This window comes from Xenopus tropicalis, chromosome 2, assembly GCF_000004195.4.
Source record: "Xenopus tropicalis strain Nigerian chromosome 2, UCB_Xtro_10.0, whole genome shotgun sequence".
Taxonomy (NCBI): domain Eukaryota; kingdom Metazoa; phylum Chordata; class Amphibia; order Anura; family Pipidae; genus Xenopus; species Xenopus tropicalis.
In genome coordinates this window covers 167,262,454-167,280,736 of record NC_030678.2, presented here as the reverse complement: position 1 = coordinate 167,280,736, position 18,283 = coordinate 167,262,454, and the positions used below count along the sequence as shown (strand labels likewise).

Here is an 18,283-nt window from a genome sequence, read left to right as displayed (position 1 = left end):
TTCTCGCTTCAGCCTTCGCCCGTTCCGTCCTGTTCTCGCTTCAGCCTTCGCCCACTTCATCCTGGTCTCGCTTTAGCCTTCGCCCGCTCCGTCCTGTTCTCGCTTCAACCTTCGCCGCTCCACCCTGTTCTCGCTTCAGCCTTCGCCCGCTCCGTCCTGTTCTCGCTTCAGCCTTCGCCCGCTCCGTCCTGTTCTCGCTTCAGCCTTTGCCCGCTCCGCCCTGTTCTCGCTTCAGCCTTTGCCCGCTCCGCCCTGTTCTCGCTTCAGCCTTTGCCCGCTCCGCCCTGTTCTCGCTTCAGCCTTCGCCCGCTCCGCCCTGTTTTCGCTTCAGCCTTCGCCCTCTCCGTCCTGTTCTCGCTTCAGCCTTCGCCCGCTCTGCCCTGTTCTCGCTTCAGCCTTCGCCCGCTCCGTCCTGTTCTCGCTTCAGCCTTTGCCCACTCCGTCCTTTTCTCGCTTCAGCCTTCGCCCGCTCCGTCCTGTTCTCACCTCAGCCTTCGCCCGCTCCGTCCTGTTCTCGCTTCAGCCTTCGCCCGCTCCGTCCTGTTCTCGCTTCAGCCTTGGCCCGCTCCGCCCTGTTCTCACCTCAGCCTTCGCCCGCTCCATCCTGTTCTCGCTTCAGCCTTCGCCCGCTCCGTCCTGTTCTCGCTTCAACCTTCGCCCGCTTTGCCCTGTTCTCGCTTCAGCCTTCGCCCGCCCGTCTTGATTCGTTCCAACCTTTGCCCGCCCGTCCTGTTCCTGTCAGACTTTACCTGCTCTGTCCTGCCCTTGCCCCTTTTCTTGTCTGCACAGTTTCAGTTGTTGCCTGAAGACTTTCCTTGTCCTCTTTAGTGCCCCCTACCTTTCCCTGACACACAGTTCCTTGGTCAGCTAGTCAAATAAAATACATCAATAAGATAATAAGATACTTCCTATTAAAATCAATAAAAATGGATTTTATCCAGTGCAAATTTTATGGTCCAAAAGTGAAGTCCATTCATGGTGCACAGAAACATACCAAGGCACACATACATGCTAGGTCACATCAGCCAATTAATGGACAAATGTCATGTGATCTCTGAGGGAGCACACAGCCCATCACAAAAAGGGAAAAGCTGTAAAATGGCAATATTTACTATATATATAACAATTTGTGTAAGATTATTAGATAATAAAGTGGTAATAGACCACTTATTATGATATATACTATCTGGTTAAGTCTTCCTTCTGGGGGTATAGCTTTTCTTTAAGGGGCCCAGATAAAAATGCAATGTTGGACCGACAAGGGGCTCGGACAAAAAACTAAACTGTTGAATTTTACACAAGAACTAATACTTTCCAAGTTAGACTTGCAGATCTGTAACTCAGTAGAATAGATCTCAAGATGGCTGTTCATCAGGGCTCCCCATCAGCAGGAAACATGTCTTTAGGCTTTAAATGAAATTAATGGTAATCTCTTGCAAGAGACTAGCTCTTTCCAACACTGACACAAATACGGTGTAGTATTTCTTCCTTTCTTCCCCAGACAGAGGTAATAACCAAAGCCTGTTGCGTTTCATACACATTGTTGTAATTGGTTTTGTATTTGTACCTTAACTTGAACATTCCTTAGATATTGGTATCTCCCTTAGAACTGGAAGAACCAGTCTCAAATACAGTAGTAATTCTCATTGAAGTATGAGTGAACTCATCTAGCCCTTCAATTAAAATGTTTGTTACAATAAATGTACCTTATGGTATTGTGAGAAGGAGCCAATATGTAAGTCCTTTCTGTATTCCTGAATGTGTCTTCTTCTACCATTGTATGTGTTTTGTTAAGGGTTTCACCCGTGTTACATTGTTGCCTTATTATATGATTAAAACACATTCAGATAAAGAACTTGTCTGAAGATGGGAGGGTTTCTTTTAGTAATACAGGTATGGGATCTGTTATCCAGAATGCTCAGGACTTGGGGTTTTCCGGATAAGGGATCTTTCCATAATTTGGATCTCCATAACTTAAGTCTACTAAAAAATCATTTAAATATTGAATAAAGCCTCCAATAAGGATTAATTATATCTTAGTTGGGATCAAGTACAGGTACTGTTTTATTATTACAGAGAAAAGGGAATCATTTAACCATTAAATAAACCCAATAGGGTTGTTCTGCCCCCAATAAGGGGTAATTATATCTTAGTTGGGATCAAGTACAGGTACTGTTTTATTATTACAGAGAAAAAGGGAATCATTTAACCATTAAATAAACCCAATAGGGCTGTTCTGCCCCCAATAAGGGGTAATTATATCTTAGTTGGGATCAAGTACAGGTACTGTTTTATTATTACAGAGAAAAGGGAATCATTTAACCATGAAATAAACCCAATAGGACTGTTCTGCTCCCAATAAGGGGTAATTATATCTTAGTTGGGATCAAGTACAGGTACTGTTTTATTATTACAGAGAAAAGGGAATCATTTAACCATTAAATAAACCCAATAGGGCTGTTCTGCCCCAGTAAGGGGTAATTATATCTTAGTTGGGATCAAGTACAGGTACTGTTTTATTATTACAGAGAAAAGGGAATCATTTAACCATTAAATAAACCCAATAGGGCTGTTCTGCCCCAATAAGGGGTAATTATATCTTAGTTGGGATCAAGTACAGGTACTGTTTTATTATTACAGAGAAAAGGGAATCATTTAACCATGAAATAAACCCAATAGGGCTGTTCTGCCCCCAATAAGGGGTAATTATATCTTAGTTGGGATCAAGTACAGGTACTGTTTTATTATTACAGAGAAAAGGGAATCATTTAACCATTAACTGCCCCCAATAAGGGGTAATTATATCTTAGTTGGGATCAAGTACAGGTACTGTTTTATTATTACAGAGAAAATGGAATCATTTAACCATTAAATAAACCCAATAGGGCTGTTCTGCCCCCAATAAGGGGTAATTATATCTTAGTTGGGATCAAGTACAGGTACTGTTTTATTATTACAGAGAAAAGGGAATCATTTAACCATTAAATAAACCCAATAGGGCTGTTCTGCCCCAATAAGGGGTAATTATATCTTAGTTGGGATCAAGTACAGGTACTGTTTTATTATTACAGAGAAAAGGGAATCATTTAACCATTAAATAAACCCAATAGGGCTGTTCTGCCCCCAATAAGGGGTAATTATATCTTAGTTGGGATCAAGTACAGGTACTGTTTTATTATTACAGAGAAAAGGGAATCATTTAACCATTACATAAACCCAATAGGGCTGTTCTGCCCCCAATAAGGGGTAATTATATCTTAGTTGGGATCAAGTACAGGTACTGTTTTATTATTACAGAGAAAAGGGAATCATTTAACCATTAAATAAACCTAATAGGACTGTTCTGCCCCAATAAGGGGTCCCAAGCATTCTGGATAACAGATCCCATACCTGTACAAGGTTTATGATAATCAATTCCAGCTTTATTCTGACTACCCATCTTATCTATGCAGGATTTTCTCGACATATTTCAAACCAGTGAAATTCAAGAAGGACCAGATTATTTAAACTTGCTTCATTCCATTGATCTGCTCAATGGTTGGCCTATTCATAAACTTCCTTACAACAATCCAAGAACCTGTGTCCATGCATTCTACAGGTAAGTGGTCCAGGTCCTGTTCTCCAGTGCAGCAGCCCACAGAGAAATAAATTGCTAGGGAGTTAAGATGGCTCCATTGCTTTGATGTCAAGGAAATAAATGTTTTTTGGGTTTTATGACCCATGTTAGTTGATATTAGCCCGCTCATCTCTCTAGCAGGATTATTTGTTTCTGGGGCCACATCAATAGAGTAAATCCTAAAACTCAAGTGGGTAGTTTGCAAGGTTTGGATAAAATAAGTGCTTCCATCTTTGCTAGAAAACAGGAATTATCCAATAGGCAGTGGTATTAAAGCACAATAAATCTCATAATGCAGAGCAATGCTTGAAAGGTGTCTGGCAGCTTTAATCCACACTTAACTGATATGATATGGAGTGGCTTCCAGGAGTGCCACGGAAATTCATTGCAGGGGTCACTGGGTCTTCAGGGTAATTAATAGTGTATGAAAATTTAGAGTTTACATTCGGAAATTCCAAATTTTTTGAATGGGAAGTATAATCAAACCTAGAAAAATTCGAGTTTAAATGTTCATTTCCGTGAAACTGGGTGAAACAGAAAATAATGAGGGGATTAACTTCCCCTTGAAAATGTGCCAAGGACAGGCTGTCACTGACTATTCTATTGCCCTACTATTTTAATCCTCCATAGGACTCAGTGGTACTCGACAGGTCAAACCTGCCAAATTTTTTTTTGACAAAAAAAGTTAACTAAACATTAATAAATCATGAATTATGGTAGTTATTTTCGAAAAACTCTTTTTTTCGGGGAAAATTTCAGAATTGTTTGAGAAACAATATCAGAAAAATTCAAGTACTGGTAAAAACCCATTTGTAAATCTCGAAAATATCTAGAAGTACATAAAAATTTGACTTTTTCTCATAATTGCTTAGTAAATGTTCCCCTTAGTATAGGGCTAACTACAGTATCTTACAGGGACTACTAATCTACTCAGGACAACTACACTAGGGGGCCCATTTACTTACTCACGAACGGGCCGAATGCGTCCGATTGCGTTTTTTTCGTAATGATCGGTATTTTGCGATTTTTTCGGAAAATTATCGCGACTTTTTCGTTACCAATACGATTTTTTCGGAAAAACGCGAGTTTTTCGTAGCCATTCCGAAAGTTGCGATTTTTTCGTAGCGTTAAAACTTGCGCAAAAAGTTGCGATTTTTTTCGTAGTGTTAAAACTTGCGCAAAACGTCGCGCCTTTTAAGTTTTAACGCTACGAAAAAAGCGCAACTTTTCGCGCAAGTTTTAACGCTACGAAAAAATTGCAACTTTCGGAATGCCACGAAAAACTTGCGTTTTTTCGCGCGAATCGTATTGGTAACGAAAAAGTCGCGATAATTTCCGAAAAGTCGTAAAGACGCCGAAAAAAATCGCAAAAAATACGAAAAAGTCGCAAAACGTTCGTTTCCAATCCGAATTTTTTCCATTCGGACTCGGATTCGACCCATAGTAAATGTGCCCCTAGTTGTGTCCATATATATTTACTTGCAAAAACAGTGTTTTGTCCTAGATGGCAGAGTTCAATGGGCTTCTTCCTCTCCATGTCAAAGCCTCCTACCTGGGTGTATAAAGGACAAGCAAGAACTTTCCCTCTTGCTGACTGAATAAGGCCGTTGTTAAGTCAACAGCAGACATGTGTTTGGTTGGTCTAGTTCAGCAGTGCTCAACCTGGGGGTTGGGACCCCTTTGGGGGTGGAACGACCCTTTGAGAGGGGCACCCTAAGACCATCAGAAAACACATATTTCCGATGGACTTAGGAATAATTTTATGGTTGGGGGTCACCCCAACATGAGCAACTGTATTAAAGGGTCGCGGCATTAGGAAGGCTGAGAACCACTGGTCTAGTTGAAAGGACCGGGGTTGATCATTGAAAGGGAAAATGGTAACACTTTCCTACACAATGAACTAATGTTAGAAGACATGGTTGCTGGTATGTCCTGGCACAGTAGCTCAAACCCACTGGGAACCACAGTCTTTGGGAGTTGCCATTTATCCCTTGTATGAATAGGGCAGGAATTATTACCCATGAGAGATTGCACACATTAAAGCACCATACATAAAGAACATAGTCCCTGAAGCTCATATGGGCTTTTTTTTTTTTTTAACAATTTTTGAGTTTGTAAATTGGAATACAATTTGAAACAATTCAATTATGAATTAATCTAGAAAACTTGTGCAAATAAAATGAATTTTTTGAGTTTACGAACTCAAAAAACTCAAAAATCTTGAATTTAAAATATAGCTTTTTGCCTAAGGACAACTCCCATAGACTCCTACTGTACATAGACTCGCAAGCTTTTAGATGCCAAAGTTTTACAAGGGGTTGTTCACCTTTTTAGTAGGTTATAGAATGGCCAATTCTAATGAGCTTTTCAATTGGTCTTCATTATTTATATGTTAAAGTTTCCCAATTATTTGTTTTCTTCTTCTAACTCTTTGCAGTTTTTAAATGGGGGGTCACTGACCCCGGCAGCCAAAAACCTATTACTCTGTGAGGCTACAATTTTATTGTTATTGTTACTTTTTGTAAGTTTCTTTTCTATTCAGCCCCTCTCCTTTTCTTATACCAGTCTCTCATCCAAACCACTCCCCCATTGCTAAGGTAACTTGGACCCTAGCAACCAGATAGCTGCTGAAACTCCAAACTGGAGACCTCCTGAACTGAAAACTACAAATAATAAAAAACGAAGACCAGTTGCAAATTGTCTCAGAATATCATTCTGTACATCATACAGGGGCACATTTACTAATCCACGAACGTCCGAAAAGCATCCGAATGCGTTTTTTTCGTAATGATCGGTATTTTGCGACTTTTTCGTCGCCGCCACGACTTTTTTCACGAATTTTTCGAGTGCTCAATACGAAAAAGGTGCGACAATTCACGAAAGTCGTAATGGCTATGAAAAAGTCGCGACAATTCACGAAAGTCATAATGGCTATGAAAAAGTCGCGACGGTGACGAAAAAAACGCGAAAAAGTCGCAAAATGTTCGTTTCCAATCCGATTTTTTTTCCCATTCGGCATTCGGATTCGTGGATTAGTAAATCAGCCCCTAAAAGTTAACTCAAAGGTGAACATCCCTTCTACTAAATATCAGACATTCAAGTTTTTAAACCATAATTCAATATATTGGGTTTGGACAAAAAAAACTCAAATCATGAACAAAAATAAATTGAATTTAAATGTGGATAATTCACCAACGTAATGTCAGTACTTTTGTTGAGTCTTAACTGGTTTATTAGGAGCAACGGAACATTTTACTTCACACCCACCAATTGTCAGGCATAATACACAGGGTTTCCCTAGTAGTGATGAGCGAATCTGTCCCTTTTCGATTCGCCATAAAATTTGCGAAATGGCAAGAAAATTTGCGAAATGGCGGAAAAAAACACAGTTGTCGCGTGATTTATTTTTTTTTGTCGCCCGTGTCTTTTTTTTGTAGCCTGCCTGTGTCTATTTTGTCGCCCGCATCTTTTTTTTTGGTTGCCCGTGTCTTTTTTTAGTAGCCCGCCCGTGTCTATTTTGTCGCTCATGTCTTTTTTTTGTAGCCTGCCCGTGTCTATTTTGTCGCCCGCGTCTTTTTTTGGTTGCCCGTGTCTTTTTTTTGTACCCCGCCCATGTCTATTTTGTCACCTGCGTTTTTTTTTTTGGTTGCCCGCGTCTTTTTTCTTTAGCCTGCTCTTCTTTGTGCGACTGTGCCCAATTTTGACACATGACGAAAAGTTTTTCTGCGCCGAATTTTTCCACGGTAAATTTTCGCCAATGGTGAAATGCAGATATTCGCTGTGAATCCATGCCTGGCGAAAAAATTCGCTCATCACTATTCCCTAGCCCACTGCACTTGAATTCACCATTTCACTATCTAACTTCTTATATTTCTATGGCCATTAAACAAAGACAACATTAGACAAAGTTATAGAGAAGGACTGCAATCTAATGCTTGGGTTTCTTTTGTTCCAGATAGTCCATTTTTACTATTAGGTAATAAACAGAAGGAAATCATCACAAAACATATAACCTCCATCGTATTACTTTTTTTTTATAGGTCGGGCACTGTTATTACAAAGGACTCAAAGGCATCTTCCAAAATCTATGTGATCAGAACAGTAAGTGAGCCCAATATACTGAGCGCTAACTGCTTCCCCGCGCCGCTTTTGCTAATCAGCCGAGTTTTCCTATGACTTATTCTTCGCCTTCTATTTGTATTGCACGTATTTTCCAGATGCACAAAGAAAAGTCCCGGGGAAATTGCTGATTTGCTAGAAATAAATTTTAGTGCTCGGGAATGGTCCCATCTTAAATCAGTGTTATCACTGGTGGAATGCAGCCAGCTGCCCGCACCGAGAGTTTTATACCAGATATGAGAGCAGCCGAGCCCGTGGGACAATGGTTCAGAGACCGGTGCTGCCAAGCAGCAAGAGATTTGTAGCTCAGCCAGCTTATTCTCAGCCTGACTTAATAGACAGTATGTCCTCGTCTTTGTAAGAAAAATGTCACCCAATGAAAAAAGGAAACATTATAATGTAATATTAAGCCAGGGAGTTTCTTCCCCATATATTTTCTATGCAACAGTAAAAATAAAACATTTTATAAACAAAAGCTGTTTCTGGGACTGTAAAAGCACGGTAACTGCCTACAAATAAGTACTGATACATAGCTTTTGATTGGTCAGTCTCATTGCCTACAAATAAATACTGATACATAGCTTTTGATTGGTCAGTCTCATTGCCTACAAATAAATACTGATACATAGCTTTTGATTGGTCAGTCTCATTGCCTACAAATAAATACTGATACATAGCTTTTGATTGGTCAGTCTCATTGCCTACAAATAAATACTGATACATAGCTTTTGATTGGTCAGTCTCATTGCCTACAAATAAATACTGATACATAGCTTTTGATTGGTCAGTCTCATTGCCTACAAATAAATACTGATACATAGCTTTTGATTGGTCAGTCTCATTGCCTACAAATAAATACTGAACCATGTCCATTAATTGGTCAGTCTCATTGCCTACAAATAAATACTGATATTTAGCCTTTGAATGATCGGTCTTATTGCCTACAAATAAATACTGATACATAACCTTTGATTGGTCAGTCTCATTGCCTACAAATAAATACTGAACCATATTCATTGATTGGTCAGTCTCATTTCCTACAAATAAATACTGATACATAGCCTTTGATTGGTCAGTCTCATTGCCTACAAATAAATACTGATACATAGCCTTTGATTGGTCAGTCTCATTGCCTACAAATAAATACTGATACATAGCCTTTAATTGATCAGTCTCATTGCCTACAAATTAATACTGATACATAGCCTTTGATTGGTCAGTCTCATTGCCTACAAATAAATACTGATACATATCCATTGATTGGTCAGTCTCATTGCCTACAAATAAATACTGATACATATCCATTGATTGGTCAGTCTCATTGCCTACAAATAAATACTGATACATATCCATTGATTGGTCAGTCTCATTGCCTACAAATAAATACTGATACATAGCCTTTGATTGGTCAGTCTCATTGCCTACAAATAAATACTGAACCATATTCATTGATTGGTCAGTCTCATTGCCTACAAATAAATACTGATACATATCCATTGATTGGTCAGTCTCATTGCCTACAAATAAATACTGATACATAGCCTTTGATTGGTCAGTCTCATTGCCTACAAATAAATACTGAACCATATCCATTGATTGGTCAGTCTCATTGCCTACAAATAAATACTGATACATAGCCTTTAATTGATCAGTCTTATTGCCTACAAATAAATACTGATATTTAGCCTTTGATTGATCAGTCTCATTGCCTACAAATAAATACTGATACATAGCTTTTGATTGGTCAGTCTCATTGCCTACAAATAAATACTGATACATAGCCTTTAATTGATCAGTCTTATTGCCTACAAATAAATACTGATATTTAGCCTTTGATTGATCAGTCTCATTGCCTACAAATAAATACTGATACATAGCCTTTGATTGGTCAGTCTCATTGCCTACAAATAAATACTGAACCATATCCATTGATTGGTCAGTCTCATTGCCTACAAATAAATACTGATACATAGCCTTTGATTGGTCAGTCTCATTGCCTACAAATAAATACTGATACATAGCCTTTGATTGGTCAGTCTCATTGCCTACAAATAAATACTGATACATAGCCTTTGATTGGTCAGTCTCATTGCCTACAAATAAATACTGAAACATATCCATTGATTGGTCAGTCTCATTGAAACATATCCTTTGATTGGCCAGTCAGTAATTCGGGGTTATTAAGTATTTGCCTTTGTACATATTTAAATGTTTTATATATGGAAATATTTTTTTACAATATGGTGAATCTCCTGAATACTAGAAATACTAGAACTCTTTGTTAATTTGTATATACAGTAACTTTTTTTTATTTTTAAAACTTAGGGGTCAGTCCGGGTTTTAAAATCAGTGACTTTGGAATCATTATCTTCATCATCTCCGAAAGTCCGTAAGTACTCTTAAAAATGTCTTTGATGGATTTCAGCCGGCGCAATCAGAACATAGATTAGATTATTTGAGATAAAATTCCAATTTTCCTAAATTAACTGTTCTTGCAGAGATCTATAATTTGTCATTTAAAGCATATAAAATTGCTTTGGTTTAGTAGCTAGATTCATTTCTTTAATGTATCTATGACTGGGAGATATAGGGGGAAATTAAATTTCTTCAAAAAATGGAGGACAGAGCAAAACTTTAAGGTTATCAGACAGAGTAGGGAATATAAATAGGTACTGATTTTAGAGAGAGGATAAAAATGTATTATGTCACATGACAAACATTTCTCAAACCTGAATAGATAAATCCCAAGTCCTTAGGGCACACAATTACTTGCAAACACCCCATGGGGCTGATTTACTAAGACACGAATTCCGACCGAATTGGAAAAATTCCGATTGGAAAACGAACATTTTGCGACTTTTTCGTATTTTTTGCGATTTTTTCGGCGCCTTTACGACTTTTCGGAAATTATTGCGACTTTTTCGTTACCAATACGATTTGCGCGAAAAAACGCGAGTTTTTCGTAGCCATTCCGAAAGTTGCGATTTTTTCGTAGCGTTAAAACTTGCGCGAAAAGTTGCGCGTTTTTCGTAGCGTTAAAACTTAAAAGGCGCGACGTTTTGCGCAAGTTTTAACACTACGAAAAAATCGCAACTTTTTGCGCAAGTTTTAACGCTACGAAAAAATCGCAACTTTCGGAATGGCTACGAAAAACTCGCGTTTTTCCGCAAAAATCGTATTGGTAACGAAAAAGTCGCGATAATTTTCCGAAAAAATCGCAAAATACCGATCATTACGAAAAAAACGCAATCGGACGCATTCGGCCCGTTCGTGAGTAAATAAATGGGTCCCCATGTGTTGCTAGCAGGCACTCTTGGATTCCCGGCCTTTAGTGTGCCTAGAAACCTACATTACATTGGCCATTCCTATACAGGGTCCAGCTGGGCCAGGTACTAAACTGATCCCTGTTGGGCTCTCCGGGGCACTCAGGGGAGGTGGTTGGGTGATTAGCTATATGAGGGGGATGGTGGGGTTGTGAAGCCCACGGCGGGGGTCCCCTGGGGGGGAAGGGCCTGTGATGGCAGCCCCGGTGGGGCCTGCACCCCCCAGTCCGACCCTGTTCCTATATTATATTATTTACTTGGTAGGGACCATACCTACACAAAGAGACTTCTAGAGACCTTTTTTGTTTTTGTTTGATTAAAGTTCTGGAGGTCAGACAGAGACAAGATTCTCTGCACTCCCCCATTATAAATATACATTAAGATATTTTGTGCATTAAGCTACAAAAATGGCCTTCAATTTCGATAAAACGGTTATTGTTTGTTTATAAATTGCAATATATTCAAGTTGGCCAACTTCATCAAAAAGGCACCCTAGAGGTCAGACCCTACTTGAGCTAACTGGCTGGAATCTATTTAACTCTATTCCTATGTACCTTTTCTTTCTTTTTTTCTCTGGAATAACAGCCCCAAGAAATATATATAGTGTCAAAGTTTAGTGCCTCTGAAGTTCCTAGGATCACTTAACGGCAACACGTTTAAACATCTAAAATGAAATAAAGCACTTCATTCTCATTGTTACATGGGCAATAACATCACTGAGTTGTGAGAAGACCAGTGCTCCATTTCTGTAGGTCAGAAAGCAAGCTTAGCCTACTTGGCAGGCAGTGGAGGGTCCTACAGTGGTGAGCAACAAACTATATCAGCAGCCAGGCTGACCTGATAGGGAACTGAAGCCTGTCTTTGCTTGTGTGAGTGCAGGGCTGTGATTGGCTATACCCTTCCTACTGTGCTTCTGGCAGGGAGCGTTAGGACACACCCACCCTTCATTTGAAACGGATAGAGAACTGATAGGATCTATAGGAAACTCCTATAAAGGGACCATATTCAATTTAGTTAAACCAGCACCATATATTATTCATAATTGCCTACGAAATTAGGGCTTTTTCCATTTATGATCCCTAGAAATTCTTTCATTATCCAAAGAAAAATGTTCCATTTGCTGCCGCTTTGTATGGCCGCTTCATTGTAGGCTTCTATAAATTGTTCCATGTGATAGCGTTGAGCAGCACTTGTGAGGGATGAGTTTTCATGGGATGAGGATGATGCAGAAGAACAGCTACAAGGATAACATTATTGAAGAGTCAACCACAACTTCAACTGCTATATTGTTTTCTCTGACATTATAGAAATGACTCACGTTTCCAGCCAAACTTAAAAGGATTACTTTTCCTAGTTATAGATCATTTTTGGATTCCACGGCATCAGGAGTTCAGACAAGTAGTCAGAAATACTGCAATTTTCTGAGCTGTAGAGGCGAAAATGACAGCCCCGGGTATAATGCAAAATAATGTGTCTACACGGTGATGAATGTACTCGGCAAGAAGATTGATTTTGAAGTAGATCAGAAGAGTCAGGGAAAGTCATCAGTAGTCACGGAGAAACTTGGATTCTAAATTTGCTTGAATAGAATCAAAGAGTAAGGATGCTTGGTAAATAGCAAACATGGGGATCAGGAGCACTAAAGGGATTAAGGTAACTCTGATATAGCAAATGAGATTAAATGAGTTGGGAGGTAAATAATGATGGCCTTAGTGGAGACCTTTCTGATGGATTTAGTATAAATCTTGTCCATGTAGATTTGCCCTCAGATAAATTATACAAGTACAGAAAATATATGGCTAAAGGGCAGGTAGAACCTTACGTTCCGTGTCATGTATAAAGGGGCACATATATAATACAATAATGTTTGGTATAAGTAACAGTCATTTTTGATTGGGGGGCCTAGAGCATATTGAAATGACATTTTTATAAGTGATCTTAATTTAGACTTTGGGGTATATTTATCATGCTGTTCAAAAAGTGGAGTGAAGCATTACTGGTGATGTTGCCCAGGGCAACCAATCAGCAATTGGCTTTAGTTTTCTAACTGTTGAAATCTAACATCTGATTGGCTGATATGAGCAGCATCACTGGTAATGTTTTACTCAACTTTTTACACAACATGATAAATATACCCCTAAGGGTCACATTTACTTACTCACAATCGTTCCGACGGCGTCCGAATGCGTCTTTTTCGTAATGATCGATATTTTGTGATTTTTCAGAAATTGTCGCGACTTTTTCGTAGCCATTACGAATGTTTCGCAAAATGACACGACTTTTTCGTAGCCGTTACGAATTGCGCGAAAAGTCGCGACTTTTTCGCAGCTTTCGCGCCGAGTACAAAAGATTCGGATTCGTTCAAGCTTCAGTATGGTAACTTTTCTTGGGCCAGGTTGGAGCTGCAGGGTGCCATTGAGCCCTATGGGAGACTTTCCTTGGGCCGGGTTGGAGCTGCAGAGTGCCATTGAGCCCTATGGGAGACTTTCCTTGGGCCGGGTTGGAGCTGCAGAGTGCCATTGAGCCCTATGGGAGACTTTCCTTGGGCCGGGTTAGAGCTGCAGAGTGCCATTGAGCCCTATGGGAGACTTTCCTTGGGCCGGGTTGGAGCTGCAGAGTGCCATTGAGCCCTATGCGATACTTTCCTTGGGCCGGGTCGGCGCTGCAGAGTGCCATTGAGCCCTATGGGAGACTTTCCTTGGGCTGGGTCAGAGCTGCAGAGTGCCATTGAGCCCTATGGGAGACTTTCCTTGGGCCGGGTTGGAGCTGCAGAGTGCCATTGAGCCCTATGGGAGGCTTTCCTTGGGCCGGGTTGGATCTGCAGAGTGCCATTGAGCCCTACGGGAGACTTTCCTTGGGCCGGGTTGGAGCTGCAGAGTGCCATTGAGCCCTATGGGAGACTTTCCTTGGGCCGGGTTGGAGCTGCAGAGTGCCATTGAGCCCTATGGGAGGCTTTCCTTGGGCCGGGTTGGAGCTGCAGAGTGCCATTGAGCCCTATGGGAGACTTTCCTTGGGCCGGGTTGGAGCTGCAGAGTGCCATTGAGCCCTATGGGAGACTTTCCTTGGGCCGGGTTGGAGCTGCAGAGTGCCATTGAGCCCTATGGGAGGCTTTCCTTGGGCCGGGTTGGAGCTGCAGAGTGCCATTGAGCCCTATGGGAGACTTTCCTTGGGCCGGGTTGGAGCTGCAGAGTGCCATTGAGCCCTATGGGAGACTTTCCTTGGGCCGGGTTGGAGCTGCAGAGTGCCATTGAGCCCTATGGGAGACTTTCCTTGGGGCGGGTTGGAGCTGCAGAGTTCCATTGAGCCCTATGGGAGACTTTCCTTGGGCCGGGTTGGAGCTGCAGAGTGCCATTGAGCCCTATGGGAGACTTTCCTTGGGCCGGGTTGGAGCTGCAGAGTGCCATTGAGCCCTATGGGAGGCTTTCCTTGGGCCGGGTTGGAGCTGCAGAGTGCCATTGAGCCCTATGGGAGACTTTCCTTGGGCCGGGTTGGAGCTGCAGAGTGCCATTGAGCCCTATGGGAGGCTTTCCTTGGGCCGGGTTGGAGCTGCAGAGTGCCATTGAGCCCTATGGGAGGCTTTCCTTGGGCCGGGTTGGAGCTGCAGAGTGCCATTGAGCCCTATGGGAGACTTTCCTTGGGCCGGGTTGGAGCTGCAGAGTGCCATTGAGCCCTATGGGAGACTTTCCTTGGGCCGGGTTGGAGCTGCAGAGTGCCATTGAGCCCTATGGGAGACTTTCCTTGGGCCGGGTTGGAGCTGCAGAGTGCCATTGAGCCCTATGGGAGACTTTCCTTGGGCCGGGTTGGAGCTGCAGAGTGCCATTGAGCCCTATGGGAGGCTTTCCTTGGGCCGGGTTGGAGCTGCAGAGTGCCATTGAGCCCTATGGGAGACTTTCCTTGGGCCGGGTTGGAGCTGCAGAGTGCCATTGAGCCCTATGGGAGACTTTCCTTGGGCCGGGTTGGAGCTGCAGAGTGCCATTGAGCCCTATGGGAGGCTTTCCTTGGGCCAGGTTGGAGCTGCAGAGTGCCATTGAGCCCTATGGGAGGCTTTCCTTGGGCCAGGTTGGAGCTGCAGAGTGCCATTGAGCCCTATGGGAGACTTTCCTTGGGCCAGGTTGGAGCTGCAGAGTGCCATTGAGCCCTATGGGAGACTTTCCTTGGGCCGGGTTGGAGCTGCAGAGTGCCATTGAGCCCTATGGGAGACTTTCCTTGGGCCAGGTTGGAGCTGCAGAGTGCCATTGAGCCCTATGGGAGACTTTCCTTGGGCCGGGTTGGAGCTGCAGAGTGCCATTGAGCCCTATGGGAGGCTTTCCTTGGGCCAGGTTGGAGCTGCAGAGTGCCATTGAGCCCTATGGGAGACTTTCCTTGGGCCGGGTTGGAGCTGCAGAGTGCCATTGAGCCCTATGGGAGGCTTTCCTTGGGCCAGGTTGGAGCTGCAGAGTGCCATTGAGCCCTATGGGAGACTTTCCTTGGGCCAGGTTGGAGCTGCAGAGTGCCATTGAGCCCTATGGGAGACTTTCCTTGGGCCGGGTTGGAGCTGCAGAGTGCCATTGAGCCCTATGGGAGACTTTCCTTGGGCCAGGTTGGAGCTGCAGAGTGCCATTGAGCCCTATGGGAGACTTTCCTTGGGCCGGGTTGGAGCTGCAGAGTGCCATTGAGCCCTATGGGAGACTTTCTTTGGGCCGGGTTGGAGCTGCAGAGTGCCATTGAGCCCTATGGGAGACTTTCCTTGGGCCGGGTTGGAGCTGCAGAGTGCCATTGAGCCCTATGGGAGACTTTCCTTGGGCCGGGTTGGAGCTGCAGAGTGCCATTGAGTCCTATGGGAGACTTTCCTTGGGCCGGGTTGGAGCTGCAGAGTGCCATTGAGCCCTATGGGAGACTTTCCTTGGGCCGGGTTGGAGCTGCAGAGTGCCATTGAGTCCTATGGGAGACTTTCCTTGGGCCGGGTTGGAGCTGCAGAGTGCCATTGAGCCCTATGGGAGACTTTCCTTGGACCGGGTTGGAGCTGCAGAGTGCCATTGAGCCCTATGGGAGACTTTCCTTGGGCCGGGTTGGAGCTGCAGAGTGCCATTGAGCCCTATGGGAGACTTTCCTTGGGTCAGGTTGGAGCTGCAGAGTGCCATTGAGCCCTATGGGAGGCTTTCCTTGGGCCGGGTTGGAGCTGCAGAGTGCCATTGAGCCCTATGGGAGACTTTCCTTGGGCCGGGTTGGAGCTGCAGAGTGCCATTGAGCCCTATGGGAGACATTCCTTGGGCCGGGTTGGAGCTGCAGAGTGCCATTGAGCCCTATGGGAGGCTTTCCTTGGGCCGGGTTGGAGCTGCAGAGTGCCATTGAGCCCTATGGGAGGCTTTCCTTGGGCCAGGTTGGAGCTGCAGAGTGCCATTGAGCCCTATGGGAGACTTTCCTTGGGCCGGGTTGGAGCTGCAGAGTGCCATTGAGCCCTATGGGAGACTTTCCTTGGGCCGGGTTGGAGCTGCAGATTGCCATTGAGCCCTATGGGAGACTTTCCTTGGGTCGGGTTGGAGCTGCAGGGTGCCATTGAGTCCTATGGGAGGCTTCCAAAATCATGCTAAGTCTGAAAGTTTCGCCCGCCGCTTACGAGCGCTCAATACGAAAAAGTCGCGACAAGATACGAGCGAATCGTAACGGCTACGAAAAATACGCATCTTTTCGTGCAAGTCGTAATGGTTACGAAAAAGTCGCGACAATTTCCGAAAAGTTGTAAAGGCGACGAAAAAATCACAAAAAATACGAAAAAGTCGCAAAATGTTCGTTTTCCAATCGGAATTTTTCCAATTCGGATTCGAATTCATGGGTTAGTATTGAGTTAGTGTTGAGTTTTAGTAATGCATGATGCCCCCTCAGTTATTAGGGACTGATTAGCTTATTGATTGATTTCTTCTGAATCTGTGTCCTGCTATGATTTGGCTTAACTGGAATGACTTGTATGTCTAGCAATGTCCCTATACATATATGGAAAAGGGATTGGTGCACTTCATAAAAAAAATGGCATCATGAGAAAGGACATTTATATAGAAATTCTGAAGAAGTACCTCAGGGTGTTAGCCAGAAACGTAAAAAGAGTTTGCAGGTTTGTCTTCCAGCATAACATTGATCCAAGCTTGTAATAAAATGGCTTAAAGTAAGTATTGGAGTGGCCATCACAAAGCCCAGACCTCAATCCCACTGGCAATTTGTGGACTGAACTTAAAAAAGCTTTAGAGCAAGGAAACCCATTAACCTGACTGACAAGTCAGTTCTTTCCAGGGCAATGGGTAGTGATGAGTGAATTTTTCACTAGGCGTGGATTTGCTGTGAGAATCCGCGTTTTACCATTGACGAGTGAGAAAAACGTTGCATTATGCAATTCGCGAATTGTCAAGACTTTTTCATAGCCAGTACGACTTTCGCGAATTGTCGCGACTTTCGTATTGAGCGCTTTAAAAAGTCGCAAAATACCGATCATTACGAAAAAAACGCATTCGGACGCTTTTCAGATGTTCGTGGATTAGTAAATGTGCCCCTAAAAGTTATTAAATCATGAGTTCGAAAATTTCTGAAGGTCGCAAATATCACAAAAATGCGCACTAAAAAATCGTATTAGTCACAATAATATTGTATTGCCGATCCGAAGGTCACAAAATTTTCTTACCGTACAATTGTAAACAGCGGCAAAACCTTTCCGATTTTTTCGTGCGCGCGCACGAAAAAGTCATGCGGACGCCCGAAAAAATTTGCCGAAAATACACTCGGAGCGTTCGTGCTTTTGTAAATGTGCCCCTAAGTGTTTGAATCAAGATACTCATCTAAAAGACAATGGGCCTGATTCACAAAAGTTTATTGCATGCTTTTTTGCGGTAAAAAGACGACAATTAGCGCGCGATTCACTACAGCATTACCGCATGCGATAAGTCGCATTTTTGCATGCGGTATTTCTCGCGCTAGTTTTACCGCATGCGTTCATTTCCGTGCTGAAAAGAATACGATCGCATGATTCACTATAACTTTTGGGCGCTAAATATCGCATTCGGCTATGCGAAAATTAACACCTACTACAGGCAGGCGAAAAATTATAGAAAAGTACAGTAAATGATTTTTTGGCAATAAAATATGGACTTACAGTGTTATTTATTCAAGTCTGTGTCTTTTTACTCAATTTTACTAAAGTCTTGGCATGTATGGAATTTCGCTACTAATATACAGTACTATAGCGGTGAATATTTAGTCG

General features: G+C 42.7%; 1 protein-coding gene across 1 annotated transcript in view; it reads left to right on the top strand.

Moving 5' to 3' along the window:
• Positions 1 to 18,283, top strand: part of LOC116408912 (cyclic nucleotide-binding domain-containing protein 2-like) — a 185,572-nt gene that overhangs the window by 108,122 nt on the left and 59,167 nt on the right. Inside the window, exons 9-11 of the mRNA XM_031897345.1 lie at positions 3,453 to 3,598; positions 7,657 to 7,717; positions 10,061 to 10,124. Of these exons, the coding sequence (XP_031753205.1) occupies positions 3,453 to 3,598; positions 7,657 to 7,717; positions 10,061 to 10,124 (271 nt within the window). The remainder of the gene's footprint in view (positions 1 to 3,452; positions 3,599 to 7,656; positions 7,718 to 10,060; positions 10,125 to 18,283) is intronic.